Source organism: Pistacia vera, unplaced genomic scaffold (assembly GCF_008641045.1).
Source record: "Pistacia vera cultivar Batoury unplaced genomic scaffold, PisVer_v2 Contig205, whole genome shotgun sequence".
NCBI lineage: Eukaryota > Viridiplantae > Streptophyta > Magnoliopsida > Sapindales > Anacardiaceae > Pistacia > Pistacia vera.
The window spans coordinates 1,059,072-1,079,346 of NW_022196008.1; the positions used below are offsets into that span (position 1 = coordinate 1,059,072).

The 20,275-nt window shown below is 32.4% G+C and overlaps 2 protein-coding genes and 1 non-coding gene across 6 annotated transcripts; 1 reads left to right on the forward strand and 2 right to left on the reverse strand.

Moving 5' to 3' along the window:
* Nucleotides 1–324: 324 nt before the first annotated feature.
* TRNAD-GUC lies at nucleotides 325–396 on the reverse strand. The gene has a single exon. It is a non-coding gene; the product is annotated as a tRNA-Asp (tRNA).
* A 330-nt stretch (nucleotides 397–726) lies between these two features.
* Nucleotides 727–2,018, forward strand: LOC116128946 (NAD(P)H-quinone oxidoreductase subunit U, chloroplastic-like). The gene is made up of 4 exons (XM_031414702.1): nucleotides 727–1,000; nucleotides 1,091–1,242; nucleotides 1,330–1,470; nucleotides 1,843–2,018. The coding sequence occupies exons 1-4, from the start codon at nucleotides 739–741 to the stop codon at nucleotides 1,936–1,938; spliced, it is 651 nt and encodes a 216-aa protein (XP_031270562.1). The 5' UTR covers nucleotides 727–738; the 3' UTR covers nucleotides 1,939–2,018.
* Nucleotides 2,019–6,951: 4,933 nt separating this feature from the next.
* Nucleotides 6,952–14,222, reverse strand: LOC116128936 (E3 ubiquitin ligase PQT3-like). Of its 4 annotated transcripts, none has more exons than XM_031414682.1 (17): nucleotides 13,918–14,222; nucleotides 13,537–13,621; nucleotides 13,267–13,336; nucleotides 12,799–12,932; nucleotides 12,574–12,644; nucleotides 12,409–12,493; nucleotides 12,151–12,281; nucleotides 11,729–11,899; nucleotides 11,329–11,646; nucleotides 11,046–11,093; nucleotides 10,908–10,948; nucleotides 10,130–10,220; nucleotides 9,837–10,035; nucleotides 9,577–9,705; nucleotides 8,032–8,745; nucleotides 7,606–7,730; nucleotides 6,952–7,512 (listed from the first exon to the last, which is right to left on the reverse strand). In XM_031414682.1, the coding sequence occupies exons 1-16, from the start codon at nucleotides 14,084–14,086 to the stop codon at nucleotides 7,712–7,714; spliced, it is 2,475 nt and encodes an 824-aa protein (XP_031270542.1). In that variant the 5' UTR covers nucleotides 14,087–14,222; the 3' UTR covers nucleotides 6,952–7,512; nucleotides 7,606–7,711. The 4 variants fall into 4 exon arrangements, with proteins under 4 accessions (XP_031270542.1, XP_031270544.1, XP_031270543.1 ...); XM_031414684.1 differs by having other exon boundaries at nucleotides 7,606–7,820; XM_031414683.1 differs by having other exon boundaries at nucleotides 12,409–12,490; nucleotides 13,918–14,221.
* Between the last annotated feature and the right edge of the window lie 6,053 nt (nucleotides 14,223–20,275).

Sequence of the window (20,275 nt, forward strand, 5' to 3'; positions counted from 1 at the left end):
CTGTTAATAATAATTAATTATTAAAAAAGTTACAGAAAAATATTGAAAATACTGAAAAAAAATAATGGGTAAAAGGGTCTTGTTGGTATTGAAAATGTTGTAAAAAATTGAAGGGTACAAAGGTCTTCGAAGACGTTGAAAATATTGCAAAAAAATAAAGGGTACAAAAGGTCTCTGCAGTTATTGAATTATTGAAAAAAAATCAAGGGTAAGAAGGTCTTTGTAGTTACTGAAAATACTGAAAAAAATCAGGGGTAAAATAAATTTAAAAATTCAAGGGTTAAAAAGGTCTTTTCAACAAATATTGTAAATATATAAAAATATCGCCGTTGCCGGGGATCGAACCCGGGTCGCCCGCGTGACAGGCGGGAATACTGACCACCATACTACAACAACATTTTTATTTGCGCGGAAAAAGACTAACAATAAAATGTATTTCTTTCTATGTTAAATTTAAATGTTGATTAGATTTTATTTAATAATTTAAACGTTTAATATTAAATATTAAATCTAATTGTTAATTAAAGTTGCTATTAATAATTTAAAATTTTGAATTGAAATACTTAAGTAAATTTTCGACTTATGATTTGATTTGGCTGACTTGGCAGTTGGCACCTTAAGAATTCTGATGTGATAACATTCCTCTGGTGCCCTTTTACCTTATCTCTTCACAATAAAACCATACCAATATGAACACGTATAACAGAAAACCGTCAGTCCCCCCTCCACTCCCCTGCCATGGCTATATCCTCCACCACTGCAACACTCTACATTTCCCAGAATAATTTCCACACTCTTACCCCAAACACAGCCCCTTTCTTCTCATGTTCCCTTCATTTTGCAACAAAACCGCGTAAATTGGTTGTTAGAAACTCTGGTAGTGGTGTATCAGATGAGACTAGCTCAACAGAAATAGAACCCGAAACATCCATTAAAGCTCCAACAGGATCTTCATCTTTGATCTCTTCTCTCAATGTGGAACGGGCCCTTCGTGGCATAGGTAACAATCTTCAAGTTTCTTCATCCTTCCAACTAAATTAATTAACCTAAAGATTTACAGTTAATTGATAAGTCTTGCTTTAGAATGCAGCAATTACGGATGTAGATCATTATGCTACGCTTGGACTTCAAAGAGGGTGTTCATACGAGCAGGTTACGATTGCGTATAAAAACAAGGTGGAAGAAATGAAGAGTCAAGAGCTAGAAGAAGAGGAGGTCGCTAAGAAAATGGAACTTTTGAAAGTCAGTCCTGAATCCGAATCGCATTGCATGCACTTTTGTTAGTCCAATTATTATGTAGAGATGATGATTAAAATGTGATAATCGTAGGAATCGTACTCAATTTTATCATCTGAGGAAGAAAGAAGATTATATGATTGGAGCTTGGCGAGAAATGGAAAGCCAGATAGATATGTTTGGCCTTTTGAGGTGGACATTACACCAACCTCTAAAGGAACACCTCCACCTCAGGTATTTTATGCACCTTATCTTACCATCTCTACATAACTTAATAATTATTTCTAATTTTAAAAAAAAAATGCTGAATGATTGATTTTCTTTTTATGAATTTGTATTTTAATCGACAATATCTTCATGGACATGGGAAGATTTTGAAAATTATCAAAATTAAACAACCTTTTCAAGAAGGTTTCTAATATCCAACAAGCTTTTAATAGTTCCGAAAATATTAGGTCGTGATGAAATTTAAAAATATCCAATAATCTATCTCTCTGTATCATAATTTCTAAGTTAAAACTTAATTGTTATTATTATTATTATGATTATTATGATTATTATTATTATTATTATTACTAATATTATTTTATATTTGATTAATCGCAGGAACCAGAGGACGTGGGGCCAACAAGAGTGGTAGGATATTTCATGTTAGGATGGTTGATATTAAGCTTCGTGTTATCCATTGCACTTAATCGGTAACGATACATTTATGTTTTTGTAAATTGTTACAATTTAAGAATTAGAAGAATAATATTTATATAATAATCTTCCATTGGATAAAATATTCATAAATCCATCACCATCTACTTTGAATAACAACCTTCATGTACAAAATTGATTTTGTATCTTCACTTAGAAAATTATTTTCCCTTTCTTAGAACTTTGTACATAGGGATGGGCATAAAACCCAGCCCCACGAAGACCCGCCCCGGCCCAGCTAAAACAAGACAGAGTTTCCTCGAATCATTCAGGATTCAGGCCAAGATCAAGCCCAAAATTAGTCCTAAAATTCAAGGACGGGCCAGGAACGGGATAGGTCTTGTCCTGACCCGACCTCGTTTTGTCCCCACCCCGAAATTCTCAGCTTGGCCCGTATATATATACAATAGAACCTCCTATAGTCATAATGTTAGGACAAATTAAATTTATTACTATAAGGAGGATATAATTTAATAGAGGTATAGGTACAAGAATTATTGTTTTGATTTCTTATTTAATAAATCATGTTTTAGTAGTATTAGTCACTGTAAAATTGAGTGATCAGATTCGACAACTTCACTATAATATTTAAATGGATATTAATGTCTTCCTCAATTATCCAAATGAGCAACAAATTGTGTATTTTTTAATTGAAGAAGAAGTCATTACTTAAATTAGAAAAGAAAAGGAAGAAGATAATCCTAAGAATGATAATACAGAAATACCAAAAATTCCATGCCAAGAAGCTCTAAACATACTTGAGAGCTAGAAATATTTTAGCTTCAATAAAAAAGTGTCAATGTTGATGGCTTATTATGTACCCACAAGATAAAAAATATGGTAACAACTTTAAAGTATAAATCATTGTCCTAAACAACTTTAGATAAATATTTTATTTCATCTTAAACTTTTAATGTAACACAACATATATTTTTTGCAATATACATATAATTATTACTATATGGAGGCAAGTTCTTTAAGATGTAATCTAGAAAAATTATAACTTATTATAATGTGAAATTTATTCTTATTTATAATTAGCCCAAATTAGGACCAGAATTTTTTATGACTACATGAAGGTTATTCATATATAGAGTATCACTATAGAGAGGTTCTACCATATATATACCTATAATAATTTTAATAATTAAAAAATCAATCATATATACCTATATTTGAAAATCAATCATATATTATACAATAAAAAATTATAATCGTGCAAGTATTTTATGAAACCATATCCAAATAAGTAATAAATAAAACTAGATTAAATATAACAAATCATTATATAATAATATATATATATATATATAGATATATATATATATTTATATATATATATATATATATATATATATATAATATGTAATGTTATGAAATAAAAGTTATACATTCAATTTATACATATATATGATATATAAGTATAATGTATAACATATATATGTTTACATTATACATAATATGTTATTATCGATACTCATATGTTAATACATAATATATATGTTATATATGTGTAATATATCATTTGGTATTTTGATTGATTATAATAAATCAATAAATCTTTATAGATTTAATTTCTTTTTTGATAATATATTATAATTTGGAGAAAATAATAATAAGGATACAAAACCCTCAAACAGGGAATCCCCGAATTCCCCGTTTGGGGAATGGACTTTATTAGGGGATTCCTCGAACGGGCTACAGGCCGAGATCAGGGAATCCCCTTGGGCATTCGAGCAGAGGCCGGAGACAGGGGTCCTCGGCCCCAGCCCATGCCCATCCCTATTTGTACATTCCATAAAGACTAGTCATTCTAACAAAAAAATTAATACCTTTAAAAGTTACAAAAATTGTTTAAACACCATAGGGTTGAATGCAAAAACTGAGATTTTGTTTCTACTCTATTAATTAGTATTGGATTAGGTACTAGGTTATGGTGTGTGTGCTCTTTATATCTATATTGACGATACTATAGTGAATTTCTTTCTCATATGAGGATGTAAATGGATTATGTCAAACCATATTAATTATTGTGTCTCTTTGTGTGATGATTTATATTCTTCGGTTATTATCTCAATATTTTCCGCTAGACATCTCCTAACATATATATGCAATAAATAAATTTGATAGGATTACAAAATCCTCAAACCAAGACATTCAAATGTCAAAAGGCAAACAGTTTAGTCAACCTCAAGACCTTCAAAAGAATTTTGATAAACGTAATACTCCCAAAATCTTAGTTTCAAATGTTTACAAGGAAGTCAGTGTAACGAAGAAGTTATGTTATGCAAAAAAGAAAATTACAAGAAAAGCTTTGAAAGAAAACCAATGTTCTGAAACCAATGTTTGGAAAGAACATATTTATAAAAGTGATTATCGTTAAATGTTTTGAAGTCAGTGTACCAATGTTTTGATTATTTCTTAAACAGGCAACCAAAGAGGGTTTGACAGACTCATTTTATAAGTGATTATCGTTAAAGAAGATACGAAGCTCATCTAAGTGTAAAACTAATTTATCCTAGACCTAAATAGATTATAAAATAACTTTATATGCATAATTATTTAATGATAGATTTTTAAAAAGATTAAAAAATAAAGCATTGATGGAGGTGTCACAAAATCACTACCATAACTAGAAATGGGCGTTTGCCTCAACCCGGTCCGAATGGGGTAGAGAATCCCCAAAAAATTTAAAGATAAGACCGAGGATGATCCTTAGAAAAATACTCACACCTGGGGACGGGTTGGGGGAGGGGATAGTGCAATCCCTAACCCCACCCCGCCCCACTGTTTTGAGAATTTTATGTTTTTTTTTTTTTTTTTCTAAATTGTATAAAAAGTTAGAGTTTAAATCATAATTTTAAATAATGTATCTAAATTTAAGATATATACTTTTATAATACCTTTTAATGTTTGTATTAAATTTATAGAAAAATAATTTAAACGAGGAAATCTAATAATTAAATATATGTATTATTACTTTAGGAATTTCACAAATAATAATACATAGCCCAAAAATAAATTAAATTAAATTATTACAATTTACTAAACCAATATATTATGAAGTTTATGTCGCAATAGATAATTTGAGTATATTATGAGTTTTATGTCACAGCCAAAGAATGTTTATATTTTATTGCTTTGAAATCCATAAGCATGTTCCAATTTTTGCTAAGAAATTGTTGCTATTCACCATATTCATATCAATTATCAACGAAATTTTCTTTCAAGTATTTATTTTATGAATTTTAAGAGATGAGACTATTTCATTAGAACATTACAATGTCTCACCAACATAAAGCATTAGAATGGGGAGTCTGAATTCCTCTATTTAATACTATATAGAAAATGTGTCACTAACTTAGTAACAATTAAATTAATTTATAGTGGTAATTACGTATTACTTTTTAAATCTTAATTTAGATTTTACAAAAAATTGTTGATTTTATATTTTCTTACCTTAAATTCTGCCTTTTTAATGAATTAACTACCGAAATTAAATAGTCGGATTGTCAAATATAGTATCTATCAACGTGCTAGTTTCTCACAATTAAAATAATTTAATATTATTCTCGTGAGAACATGCAAAAAGTTTTGATCTACATAGGGCAAAAATCGCCATTCAGGGGATGAAACCCCATTTATCAGGCCGAACCAAGGATGGGAGTGATTCCATCCCCACGGGCCGAGGGCAATCATGAGAAAAATCCTCACCCACGAGGACGAGTCGAGGACGGTCATGGGAGTGGGTAACGAAGACAAGGACGGGGAATGGGGTCCCCAGCCTGCGCTCATCCCTAGCCATAACGAAAGAGCATTCAACCATACAGCAAACACCGTTTGACTTACCACTATGACTCTGAGTGATTTATCCAATGGTGTCAACCTCACAGACACAAGTTCCACTATAGTAAACCAGAAAATGTTCAGCCAATTTTCTTTTGCTATCTATCTTCTTCTAAAGAAAAAAAGGGTAAAAAAATTATTCTACGTAGGTAATTCTTTCTAGCACATCAATGCAATGGATTAGAACCCCGATATTACTTTTACAAATGCTTGTTACTCCAGTCTATGAGCTTCCTTCTAGAACACACTTTAGGTACTAAAATTAACAATAATACTACACTCACAAGCTATTCTCATTAACTTTTTTTCATAGACGCAACGTGTCAGTTTGTAATTGATAAGCTGACAATAGGTCTTAACTGCTCAAATGCCAACTGACTAATTACGAGCAGTTTGTAAAAAAAAAACTTATGAAAAAGTGTTTGCTAACCTATCTTTATTCTAAAATTAAATGTTGATAAGAAATTAAAAATAAAAACATGGAACAATAATATTCATGATTAATTATATAGTATTATTAAGGATAAATGCGTAATTATCTTCAATTTTTCCAAAATAGGGTTTGAATAAGAATACAAAAGGTTACGGTTTTGTTAAATATACTTGAGATGTAAAAAAGTATTTGTTGAAAGAAGATTTTATAGATATTTAATAATTTTATTTAAGAATCAATTCTTAATTATTAAAAAGTATTAAAAAGAACAGAAAAATGGAGATTGTTTTAACTTAATCAGGCAATAAAACCACTCTAATTGGCAAGCTTTAGTTGCTTGACCAGGACAAAACCACCTATATATTATTTGGTAATCTTTTCTGAAATCACTTTATTCCGAGCATCGAAAGGAAAACGGTATGCGAGATGGATTATTACATTACTAACAGCATTTACCCTTATATTAGTACACAAGGAAATTATCTTAATAATAATTGCATAAATGCCATGACAACAGGAAGAAGTTCTACGACCATCTGACTGTATAACGATGTTGACTCAAGACATATTCACCGAAACTTAAAAGACACAGGCTGCCTAATATAATGGAAAATAAACATTAAAACTTGGTTGCTTATTTATGCTCATCAACTTAAGTTTCTTCTATGCAAATGCATTACACTAGGTTTAAAAACTGAAACCCGTTACCTAACAAGTTACAAAGCCTAAGTGACCGCAAACAATTTGGTCTGAGCCACCCAAAAATTAGATTTTTCAACTTTTTACACAAGCTTGCAGAGAGATCAATGCCTGCTGATGTGTACATATTTTACAGGCAATTTTGTTATTATCATGTTCTCTCTTTATTTTATTATTATTTCTTTTTCTTTTTTTGGGACAGACCAGCTATACTACGTAATACCAATGTAACAGTGAATAAACATGCACGGAGAAAAATGAACTTCAAGTCAAGACCAAGGGTAAGAAAAGGAACCTGACTGAATTTTACAAAAATCAGGCTCGAGATAAATGAATGCAAGCAATATGCAGCATTGTTATATTTGACAACACAATGCTCAAGGTCGAAAAAACAGGACCTCAACCACAGGTGGCCAGGAAATGAGGAGATGGATGTGACTATTTTGACACTTGGATGACAACAAGAATGCTCACACATGTTAATGTTACTAACGGCCCATCCACCTCGGTGCTAAATAGAAAAGCATCACACTCGGCCAGCATGGAAGCCAAACATACATCCAGGGGCATGTTATAGCATGAATGTGCAGCTTGTTCTGCAGTACGGGATTGATATATTAAGAGGAAAAAGAATGGATCTTTCACTTAATTTTTTTTTTTTTTTTCTCTCTTTTGAAAGGGAAACATACCTTTAACAGCGTCCGCCATCTCTGCAAAAAGAACTCCGGCACGTTATGATGTGTCTGAAACCTATAATAAATTTACCATTGCTCCTCAACTTAAAACCTTAGTTTGCTAGCCTCCACAGCTCAAGCTAAAAAAGTAAAGAGGGTTAGTTAGCAAATATTAAAGACAAAATATTGTCCAGGAAGCTACTGTCGAAAAGTCGATCACTCAACCAGATCTGTATCAATAAAATCAACAGAGAATTCAAATTAGCTGAAATAGGCTCGCATTTGTCCAATGGAGTGTGTCAAAGCCATCACTTTTAGACAGTTAAAAGACAACAAAATGTACTACTTATAAACCAAGCTACTACAGATACCTAACTGGAATGAAAAGAATTTCAGATGGATAACCTTAGTTAAGACATGTGATTCCATGTACACATTTACCTCAAAAAATCAGGCCTGTTGTTTCGATTAGTAATTCTTTTTCCTTTTTCATAACAATAGTCTTCAGCACAATTCTCATCTGATCCCCTGACCATCAGCCACCTATCATGACTCGACTCATCATCCATAAACCTTGAGTTGAGCCTAGAATGCCTGGATACATGACTGAAATCTCTCTCTTTTAGTTTTTTTTTATCACCAGGATAACTTGGTTCCAAACCAGAATCTGAGTGGCTGCTATGTTTCTGTTTGTGTCTTTCAACATCAGATCTCAGTCTCTTTCTTTCAAAATTTTTCTCATTGTTACTTGGATGGCGAACACAACTAGAATCACTGCAACACTGCTCCCTTCTTTCACTGTGCTTTTTAGAGTTTCTGCTCTGGTTTTTATGCTTCACATCAGCATGCCAGCTGGAGCTACTGGGGATATTCTCAACTTCTGAACTTCTCTCTGAGTGATGTGGCCTCCTTTCTCTACCAGAAATTGAGGAATGGGAATTTTTCTCATGTTTCTCATCAACAGGGTACTTGCCATTATCTAAATTAGTGTCACGTAAGTGTCTCTTGTGTGGCCTATGCATAAAGCTTTCCTCAGAGTAGCTCACACTCCTTTCCCTACTGATACGAGATCGACGGTCATCTGACCTTTCTGCCTCACTGAAGTGACACCTTTTCTTAAAGTGATGATAATCATCATCATCCGAGGACTGTGCACTGGAGATAGAGAAGTTTTTAAAATACAGGAGCATCAGTGTACAAGTAATATAAAAATGCAATTCAGTAATAAACCCAGCAAACACCTACTTTTGAAGGACAACAGAAATGGCACCTACAAACCCTGACTCTTCCCCTTAAAAATGAAATCCTAAAAGGCCCTTTTTTTTTCAGGTGATGAAGGGTGGAGCTTAAGAACCATTACTTTTCTGATATATCTTAATCTGCACTATTTCACCTTCTGTTTGTGTGTGCATCTTACTGTGTGTCCATGATTGATAAGCTCTCTATTGGAAAAGAAGATGGATGGGCCTTCATGGGTGGCATCACAGGTGCCCCTATTTAAGACCCCTTGTGGAGAAATAGAATGTCAAAAGAAAGCCAATGAAAACTCCAAACGGCTAAAGTTGTTAGGAGAGGATAATTCACAAGAAGCATATAGCCTGATCCACATACATCATCCAAAAAATTAAAAAAAATCTTGTTTGCCTATGCACATTTTTTGTTACCAGAACTAAATAGATAGCATTGGACATTTGGCTCATGTCGGTAAAATCAAACACGGCATCAGGGACTACATATACATGATTAGGATAGAGCATAAATCAAGTTTCGATGAATGAAGAAAAAAGAGATACCAGCCCAAACATTAAAATAAGACATCAAAATACAAGTGCAAAAATTTGAAGTATTTCTCTGATCTTGTAACATTTAAAAAACCACCCACCCCAAACAAGTAAAAGGGAAGGAAAAATATTCACACAGCAAAGGACAGATCTATATTTTATGCTCCATACAAACAGATGATGCTTAATATCCAAAGAGATTTACCTCATGTTCTCATTTGATAACTTCCGTTTCTTTTCATAACCTTGATGATCCAAAATCTCTGAATGAAATAGATGGCGCTCTGTATTAATTGCAATTGGAGCTGTCGCTCCCCCCATCCTCCCAAACCCACTGCAAGATGATTCAACATTAAAATTCATTTCTTCAGCCAATCAATGAAGTAAATTTTTTTCAATCTAGAATATATGAAATCTTAAAAAACAAAAGAGGGGAATGGGGGGGAATTTAATTATTCAACTTACCCATAGGCAGGTGGACCACCAAACATACATGGCATATACATAGGACCAGCAAAAGGTGGGGCAGGGACCATAGTTGGATTGAAGGGCATCATCCCAGGATTACCATAAATGTTTGCAAAGGGCCTGACATGCGGCAAAGGAGGTCCATTCCAGTAAGGTGATACATAACCATGCGTAGCATGTGGAAAACTACCATTTCCTGAAATCCAAGGCAAAAAAGGAAAATCAAAGACAACCCTCCAACAGTATATATATGTCTAACAACCAAATAATGGAAGGGACCCAGTGGATACCTGTCTGTAGCATAGTATTTGGACTTGAAGCAACAGGGCAGTCTCTTATAAAATGATCTGGAGAACCACACATGTAACAGGTTCGATTCCCCTGATTTAATAAGGCAGCCATATATAAGTTGGACAGGAAAAAAGGCAAAAACAATGATGAATAAGTTCCCAGTTCTTGTTTTATTTTTCTTTTACTCAAGAGATGGAGGGGTTTAAAGCCTCACAGCTGAACCATGCATGTCAGAAACTTAAAATAGAGCAAATTTCATATTGTCTATCACCATATAAACACATGTTAAAATCAAAAGATAATAAGAAAGCATCAATGTGAATATCAACCTAGTAAATTTGCACAAGTATAAATAAAACCAAGAGGAAGGCAACGAACAGAAAAAATAAATGACAAGAAGGAGCTAGGCAATACATTTTAATGTTGCCAAAAAGAAAAAGGCGATGGACTATAGTGCATCATCAACAAAAATAACAATAACAACAATAACTCTAAGTCCTTGAACCAAAACAGATGCTCATGATCACAAAATTTCGAACTCCCCAGACGAACAAATTATTAACACCTATTGTTGGCAAAAGAACATTAAAGAGGTTCTGGGTTGGCATCTAGATTCATTAAACATTCGTCTATATAAATCCCAAGGTCAGCATCCCTAATATTTGAACCATGGCAAATCAAGCCATTATGTTCCAGTGGTATGGCATGCATATAAATTTTTTCCAATTGTTGTTACATTAAGTTCACATGATTTATGTTTGTTACTCAAGTTATTACCTTTTTAAGTCTTCCACTCTGCATAAAGCTCTTGTCTACACCTGCAAAATGCACTTTGATTGTTAATACTAAAAAGGTATATATATAGAAATGATGCCGCATAAGGTTTGAAGTGAATAACTAAGTTGATGATTCTACCTGAAGTGTTAATTGACAATGCCCTCTTTTTCGTGACACTGGATTCAACTGGCATGACACAAGAGACAAATAGAACGATTTCACAAAGTCCAAGCAAATAGATAGTAGAATTTGTGATAGAAAGGAAAATACACAGCGAAGTTTTAAATAAATACAATATATCATGGGCAGTATCTACAATCATACGCTGGTTGGCTTTAGCAGCCTAATATCTCTACTGCAGCATAATGTCATACTTACCCAATAAGCAGAAAAGCAATTAATAAACATCATGACATGTTACCTTCTTCATGAATGGGCTGGTTTTCACCTTCGCAATCAGCAAAATCATCCAAGTCCACAGGTCTTTCTCCATCTATCTGTTTTGTCTTGTGTGGCCACAAGCATGACTTTAATGATTTATCTCCACCTAACTGATTGACACAAGAACCAATGCCACCTACTGATGCATTGTTTCTTAACAATGAGTCATAAGCAGATTCTGCAACAATTTGATTAGACCCTCTCCCAGTTGCAGAGAGAGAATCGGGCAACTGAGGTTCTCTTTGAAGATTAGTCGCAGCATAAGAGACGTCTTTCGCTTGAATCCCAGATTCTCCATCTGTTTTTTATTATTATATAATAATCATACATAATCTTGAGTTAAAGAATAGGAAGATTTGAACAATATATAATTTTCCTACCTGGAGCGTAGTCATGAAGAGCATTTTCTGTTCCACTGATTAGAATTTGGGACTGGAGGAAATGCTCAATTGCTTGCCGAAGAGATACATTTGGTAGCAAATCTTGTACTTTGAATTTTGAAGAAAGACACATGGGACACCTTGCTTTCTCAAAAAGGACTGAATGGATGCCTTCATATAAAATCCACCGCCAAGTTATGACCATGTTAGATACAAATGGTAAGGAATCTAAATTTACCAAGTCCATAAAAAGCTTAAATATAATTTCTTTTTTTTTTTTTTGGTCAAATGTTACAATAATACAGAAAATTTAGGCATTTAAGAAAATACCCCGAAACAAATGTTTTCAATGAAGAATTTTAGACAAAGACAAACTGATTTATGAAGTGCAAAGCTAGCTAAGCATTCAGACATGAACTTACATTTCTCACAAAAACTATGTTGGCAGCAAGGTATCATCACAGCCTCCTTAAACCATGTGTTGCAAAGAGAGCATTTAAGCTCTGATGGAAAAATAGTGCTTTGCGTGGTTGGAGGATTGGCAATGGCCGCACTACAAATTACCACACCAAAAAAAAAAAAAACAAAAAAAAAAAAAAAAAAAGAGAAACCATCAGATTTTTTTATGCCAAATGATGACAAGAGAAGAGTGAACAGAAACGATGATACACAAATCTTACTTTTCCAGTTTCATGCATTGTTGAGCATTAGGTTTTAATTTTGTCTCCAATGTATCCTCTTCAATTCCACTATGCACAGGACCTGATAATAAAATAGCAGCAACATAAGTTCAGAAATTATACCATAATTTTTTGTTTTAAGGACAAAGGAAATATCATACAAACCTTTTGGAATAGCCTCAGTCAAGTCATTCACTCCAAGTTTCTTACATCTGAAAGTGGGTGACCCAGGACATCTGCATAGACAAAAAGAATTAAAAAGACACAAAAATTCAAAAACAAAAAAGTATCTCAATGGCCAACTATACAACAAAAGGAATATTAAAACCTCAGAACGAAAAGAAATCATACATATTTTACAGAAACAAAAATAGAAGTTAAGAAGATTACCTTGTGCCATCAAAGTTTTTCCTCTCACCACCAATGTAAGTTTCTTTAACAATGTCAATATCGGAGCAAGATAAGGTCACCGCAGGAACAGGACACAAATCAACCCCAAAGTCATCAAAATTGATTTCTACATTCTGTAAAATAATCAGTAATGCAGATAAGTAAAAAGAAAATTCAAGGGGAAAAAAATGAGGCGCAAACATATTTTTACAACACATTATACCAAAAAGCAACATCATTTTATACATTTTATAATGATATCAAGCAACACAAAAAATAACTCCCACAAGTTTCTAGGTTGCACAATTGAGCAGTCCAAGGCAGGACTATCCTCATTGACAAAAATGTAAAACTAAATACTTTAACCCCATAATTCATATGATATCAAGCCTTTCTTTTGTCTTTTGCCAAGTAATAGGACATCAATTGATTTCAATTCAAAGCAAGTTACAGAAGTACGTCACGTACTGCCGTACAAGGGTTCTTAATTTGTTCTTTGTCTTTGGTCCCAAAAGTTGGGAATGAGTCATTGTGCGCCCTGAACATAATAAAACTATATTAGTGAGAAAATTACCTTGTTAAAATTTACTACCTTAGAATGTAAAGTAGCAAATATCAAAGAAGACTAATATCTAACTATTCTATCTTCAATACTTAAATCAATAAAGCATTCCAATAAATTTCACGGTCCGTAATTTTCTTTTTAAGAGAAAATGTCAAAAAGGTGAGAAACCTTACCTATTTGATGGCACTGATCCGGCAGGCACTCTCTTGATAATCACACTTGAACCACTCGAAATTAGAAAATTTTCATCAACATACTCTGCATTAAATAACCAAAGGACAAAATTAACAGGAAAAATTATCACCAATAATTCACGAATAAAATCTACTTGAAACCTTGACAAACAAATTTGTTTCCACATCCGCATTTGAGCATCAATTCGGTCCTCAGCAACATGTGAAAAATCATAAATAAAGCAAAATAAAACATATAAAATCTTGAATTCCACTTGACACAACAAGAAATCAATCTAAACTTGATATTGAAGATTCTTTTGAACATATTAATCAAAATCCATCAACTAGACAATGAATGAAATTAAAAAGAGAGCTGACCTTGACCAGTTTGAGCATCAGAGAAGACAAGATCGAAGTCTTGGCATATATTGAGCTTCTTGCTTAGAACAATCTTTGATTTGAGATCACGAACTGAAATCGAAGGTCGACCTCCGATGTCGACCGAGTCGAAATTCACTGAACTCCGGAACTTATACCGGATAGACATGGTCAAATTGTTGATTGTCCAGATTGTCAGTAAATTAACGCGAGAAATTTACACGGAAGCTTGTAGTTGAGGGTTTTTGTTTGTTAGGAATAACTGGTTTAAGTTTTGATTTATGAGCAAAAATATTATAATTGGCGTGTTAAGACTCAAAGAAGACGCGAATCCTTTTTGGCCTTTTGCCCGGGGAAGTGTGGGGTCGAGCGGTTAGTTGTAGTCAATTCATGTGTTATGAACTGTCACGTGCGAAACCCGAACGACACCATTATTTTAAAAAAATTAATATAAAATTCTTCCATGAGTGAGTCAAGTAACATGTGTCCATTCTTAAAGTGATTGTCCACCTGGCTTTCAGTCGCTACGATCTTTCAGTAACCACCCTGACCTTTTATAATATTTATATGCCTTAGGCCATGACGAGTTTACAATATTTAATCAGAAATCACCCTTGAGCAATTGATTTTTTTTTTTTTTTTTTTTATCTAATCTCTCTTCTTATCATTTAACTTCGGTTAGCTAAAGGCCGAGCAAAGTTAGTGAAATGTATCTTGGAGTACAATTAGGAGAATGGATTGGTTACTTAATGTTAACAAATTTGTATACCGATAGGATTTGGGGTTTATTTTTCGTGAAATATTGAATAATTAACCATCTACTTGAATATTAACTGAAAGTTAAGGTAATTCTCTCAAAATAGATGATTTCAAAGTTTTCTTTAGAACTATAAAAAAAATTTGGCAACCTTTCTTATCCAACGTATCACCATTCTCGTGTATAATATAATCACTTAAAAAAATTTTGAAATTTAAAAAAGGCAATCAATCTGTAAGTTCTGATACTTAGGGCAACATATATAACTAAAGACTTTGTATATTTGAAAACCAAGTGACAAAATGTCTCGTTAAACGATTGTAAACCTGAAACTTATAAAGGTGAACAATAAGTTGTAAAATGAGAGGAGAAAATCATTACCACTTATGATCTTTTGAAATAATCATGGAAGGTTGAGTATTACATTTTTAATCAAACTTACCTTGATCTTCATAAAATCAATCACTTTCCATCATTCCATAAAGATTCCGTTAAAATTCTGTTAGTCATAGGTAGGTAAGTAAGATTGTATTTTCATACCCTAAACCCTAAATCAGTTGTACAACTTATCACAACCATATGAATCACATCTTGTGAGCTAGTTTATATGATGTCTTGCCTATTAGGAAACTCCAGGGCTATTAATTATGTTAAAGATCATACAAATTCAGACATTGATGGCAATTATACTTTCACACACATGTTAATGAGTGTTTTATATCTAATTTGCTATAACTAGAAGTTTAGAATAGCATCCTAAGAGCATCTCCAAAAGACTTTTTATATGACTAAAACTCTTTATTATAAAGAGTTTATCCATAAAAACATGAGTCCAACAGACTTTTTATCTTTAAAATTTAAATTAGAGAGTGAGTTTGACTCTCCACATTTAGAGAGTCAAATTTTACTCTCTATCCTAATTTTAATTAATAAACTTCAAGTTTCTATGCATTTTATTTATTAATTTTCTCTCCCATTAAGTCTATTTCTTAAAAATAAATAGCATCTTTATTAAATTTAAAGAGTTTATTGGATTTGAATAAAAATTGTGTTCTTTATATTTTAAAATTAATAAAGATGCTATTTATTTATATGAAAGATGTTTTTCAAAATAAACAGCACCATTGAAGATGCTATTCTAAACCCTAAACCCTAAACCCTAAGACCATCTCCAATCACTAACACCAAATTAGTACAACTTGCACACTAAATTAGTGCAACTTTCATACCATTTTACTATTGCATTTTCAATCAATTACACAAAATATTACATCAAAATGAATATTCTTTAGAATATTCCCTTTATTTTTCTTTCTATTAATTCTTAACAATTAATTTATTTAACTAATTATTTATATATATTAATTAAATATTAGGAATAATATATTTTATTAATTAACTACTAATAACAACTTTGAAAATCATACTAATTTAATAAAATTAAGCATTTATTAAATCAAGTAAACATTACATTTAATATCAAAAAAAATTACATCGAATATAAAATACCACAAAAAAATAATAATAATAACAACTCAAAAGTCAAATTTTATATTAATAGTAATTTAATCTACCGGAATACTAAGCTGTTATTCTAGTTTATATTGTATTTTTTTTTTAATTTAAGTGTTTTTAAGTTAGTGTTAATTTATTTTGAGTTATTGAAGTTTAATATTTGCATTTTAATGAAGTTTTGTTTTAAAATTTTCATCATTTTTTTAGTTATATAATTATTATAAATATTAATTAAATAATAATCAAATTAATACAAATACAAATTTTAAAAAAATTAAATAGCAAAAGTAAGGAAATTAAAGATGTTTTGGTGTTAATGAATGGTATCACACCCAATTGGTGTGGCTTTTGGTGTTTGGTTGAAGCAAAAATTTTGGGTGTTTTACACCAATTTGATGTTCCATTCAGGAATATATTGAAACACGATTTATTTTGTATATTGTTTTAAATGGTAATTAATCTCAAAACAATGGGTAATCACCCACTTTTAGAATTTTCATTTAAAATAGAGAATAGAAATGGTTGAAATTTTTTGGCGAGACAGATTTGGCTATTAAATTTGTTGATCATAAATCATTGACGTTATACATCATGAACAAAAATTATAAGCACAGTACAACCATTTCGCAATAAAATTGTCTAGTCTGTAGCATATCTCGATTGGGCCTATCAAATTACCCGGGCTCAGGCCTACGGAAGCCCAAACCCATTAAAGCATACATCGATTTTTCCATTAAATCAATTAATTCATTGTTTGGACTACAAACCGACCATGTATTGGCCCATTTTTAATTAGAGTAGGATTTGAGACTTATGGACAGGTTTACTTAAGTTCCAATGCACAAAACCCAAAATCAGTAGAAAATGGACCAATCTTAAACTCTTAATTAAATACTCAATTAAAAAAATATTCATTCAATTAACTTAAGATTAATAAATCCATAAAACTTTGTCCATATCACAATAAATATTACATGTATACCTTCATAGAATATCAATAATTGAGGTAAGTAAATAAACAAAGTACCGCTGAAATTAAATCTTAATCCTTGAGTACAATTTTTCATCAAATTAATTATTAAGACTTTCTCAATTTATTTTATAATAATAATAATAATAAATTTAGTCATGAATTGGTAAAACTTACCAATTTTCCAACGAGTGATGCTACTGGCCCTCCCTGTTTTATCTTATTGGACCCATATTACTTTTTTCTTTTTAATTACAGTTTTATCCTTTATGGAAATTACTAAATAAGACATGAAGGTATTTTAAGGAACAGTAATATTAAGTTTACACCATCATCTCACATCACTCTCACTCATCATGACGTGGGAAATGATGTGGCACTGCTATGTCATCTGCCACATCAACAAAATGCCACGCAATTCCCCCCAAATTATAATTTTTTTTTAAAAAAAAAAAACCCAAAATTTCAGTTGCCCTTAAATCTAATCTCTCTCCCAAAATAAAATCAACGTCAAACTCTCTTCTTCCCCTAAATTAGAAAAACCTCTCAAAGCTCAAAATTTTAATTCTCAATTTACCTAAAACAAACCCCAAATCGATCTCAGTTTCTCCAAAATTTCAACTCTCAGTGTACCTCAAACAAACCCCAAATTGAATCTCAGTTTCTCCAAAATACAAACACTAAAATCTCTCTCCAATTTTCCTTTAAAGATTAGCGAACCTGATTCTTTCTAAGCCCACCACGGTTTCCTCCAATTGCATCCCCAACGAGCGCTGCACCTATAAAGTGATTATTTCCCACTTGCTGGGTTCCAAAACGTTGCACCCGTAAGGTTAGGCGTTGCTTATATAATTTGTTATAGTTGTTGTTTGTAGACTGTATTTTTCTGGTTTTTATTTTTATATTGTCTAAATGTTAGGGCCTGGGATCATTAATGTTTGCCAGGGAGGGACATCGTTTGGTGGTAATGTCTAGATATACAGCTGTTTGTGAAATTTCTATAACAAATTCATGTAATTTTTTTTTTTTTTTTTTTTTTTTTTTTTTTTTTTTTTTAGCTGTTTGCTTTGTTCACTTGTTTACAGTTTTAGCTAGTTTCACAAGGTGGTGATTTAATGAGCGCTTTTATTATTTCAAACTAACCATAAATCCCTTCTTTACAAAGTGACTTAAGCTGCTGTGTGATTTCCGCATTATCTATTTTGGTTTGCTAGTTTAGCTTATATTCTCTCTTACGTATCTTTCTGCCACTTTAGCTTGTAGAGAGAATTTTTATTGGTTGTATAGTTTTAGTATTACAAGATTACAAGATTCATATCTGGGCTTGTGCCGGGGTTAATTTTTATAATGGCGGGTAGCATTTGCTTATTTCTACCCATTTGTTGTTCTATGGCCTAGATAGAACTGTAACTAATTTAGTTTTGTTTTATGAATTGGTTTGTGGTAGCAATGTGTTCAGACTATTGTCGCGAAGAGAGGTTTGTCATCGAAAAAAGTGTTTGTCCAAAAGACGATGGAGAGAAGCTTCAAAGCAGTGTTCTAGTTCCTTGGAGTCAAGGTTTGAAAAGGAGCCAGATTCAAGACGAGGTCTTGTCTCATGGTAAATCATGGGTTTTATTGTTTTGCTTATGTTGTCTTGATGCTTGGTAGGAAATGTTAGCAATAGTACTCAGTTTTGGATGGTTAAATTCATTGTACTGTTTTGGCGTTTGACATTACTTTTCTAAATTTAAACTACTTCACTGGGTTCAGGGTAGAGTTAGAATCATTGCAGCTTCTATCAGCAGATTATTGTGCATTGTTGCCTCCCCCCAAGGTCAACTATTGCAGCAGCATTTAGCCCTGATGGGAAGGCGCTGGCTTCTACACAGTAAGTTGTAATTTCCTTGTTGATGCTTACTGTAAGGATGATATGTTTATGCCAAGAGATGTGTTTTCTTGAAACTACATTTTGTTTTTGTTTATGTAGTGGGGACCATACGGTAAAGATTATTGATTGCCAAGCTAGAAGATGCTTAAGAGTGTTGCGTGGACACCGGAGGACACCCTGGGTGGTAGGTCTGTGTTATGATCACTTTGACATGATTTTATCTTTCCTATCCACCTGTATTCGACATGTTCCAAGAAAATCTATTCATATGAGAGCTACAATGGATCACATTTTTGGTAGGTTGCAGTAAATTTATTGGTAATAATGAGTTACTTTCATTTATTCAATTCCTTGTGTGCACGGTAAGTAGATAATTTATTTTTAAGCTGAGAAGGTAGCTATATACTTTGGATATCCTTTCAGTTTGTTCAAGTGACCAAAATCTTCTCTTTCCTAGTGCTTATTAATAGGTTATGTTATCTTAACATGTTCTACATATATAACAACTCACCTAACCTTTTTATTTAAATTAGATTACTTGATTCATCTGTCACTATAGCACTATTATGAGTTGTATTTTGCCATCATGTCTCATGAGACCTCAGCCCTTATTCACCTCAATTTTTCAGTTTATTTCTTTAGTTCACCTTGCTGAAATTGATCCTTTGTACTAACCATTCATTATTATTAATTCTAAATGCCTAAACATTTTGGATGAAATGTGCAGCTTTTCCTTGATTGGTACTTCACTTTACTTCTATCACACTCTCTATGTTTTTTCACTTTGCATATGAAGTATGGTTTAGCAATATGCAGTTGGTGTGATTGGGGGTGGTCACTTTAAGCATGATTTTTTAATTGTTCTTTTACTTTAAGTGGTATTGTTTTTAGCTTTTCTTTTTGGTGTGGTTTGGTCTAGAAAGGGTACAAGCAGGTGGAGGGGTTGAGGGTTGCTATGAGTTGGGGTAATCCTTGTTAGAAGGTTGGCTTTTTTTTTCTGCTACAGTGGGTGATGTGTCCCATGGTTGCTGGCAGCAGCTTGGTTTGGCCTGTTTCCCTTCACTTTTCATGAGCTGCTGCTGAAGATTTCAGTGGCTGGATTAGGTTTTTACTTGCTGCAACTGCTTGTTTTGTTTGTCTGGTTTTTTTTGAAGATTTGGCTTTGTTGAAGTCTTGGATTGGTGGCTTAAAAAAGAAAATTAGTTTAATTAGTTTCTAGTTAATAAAGCCTAGTAGTTTAGTAAAG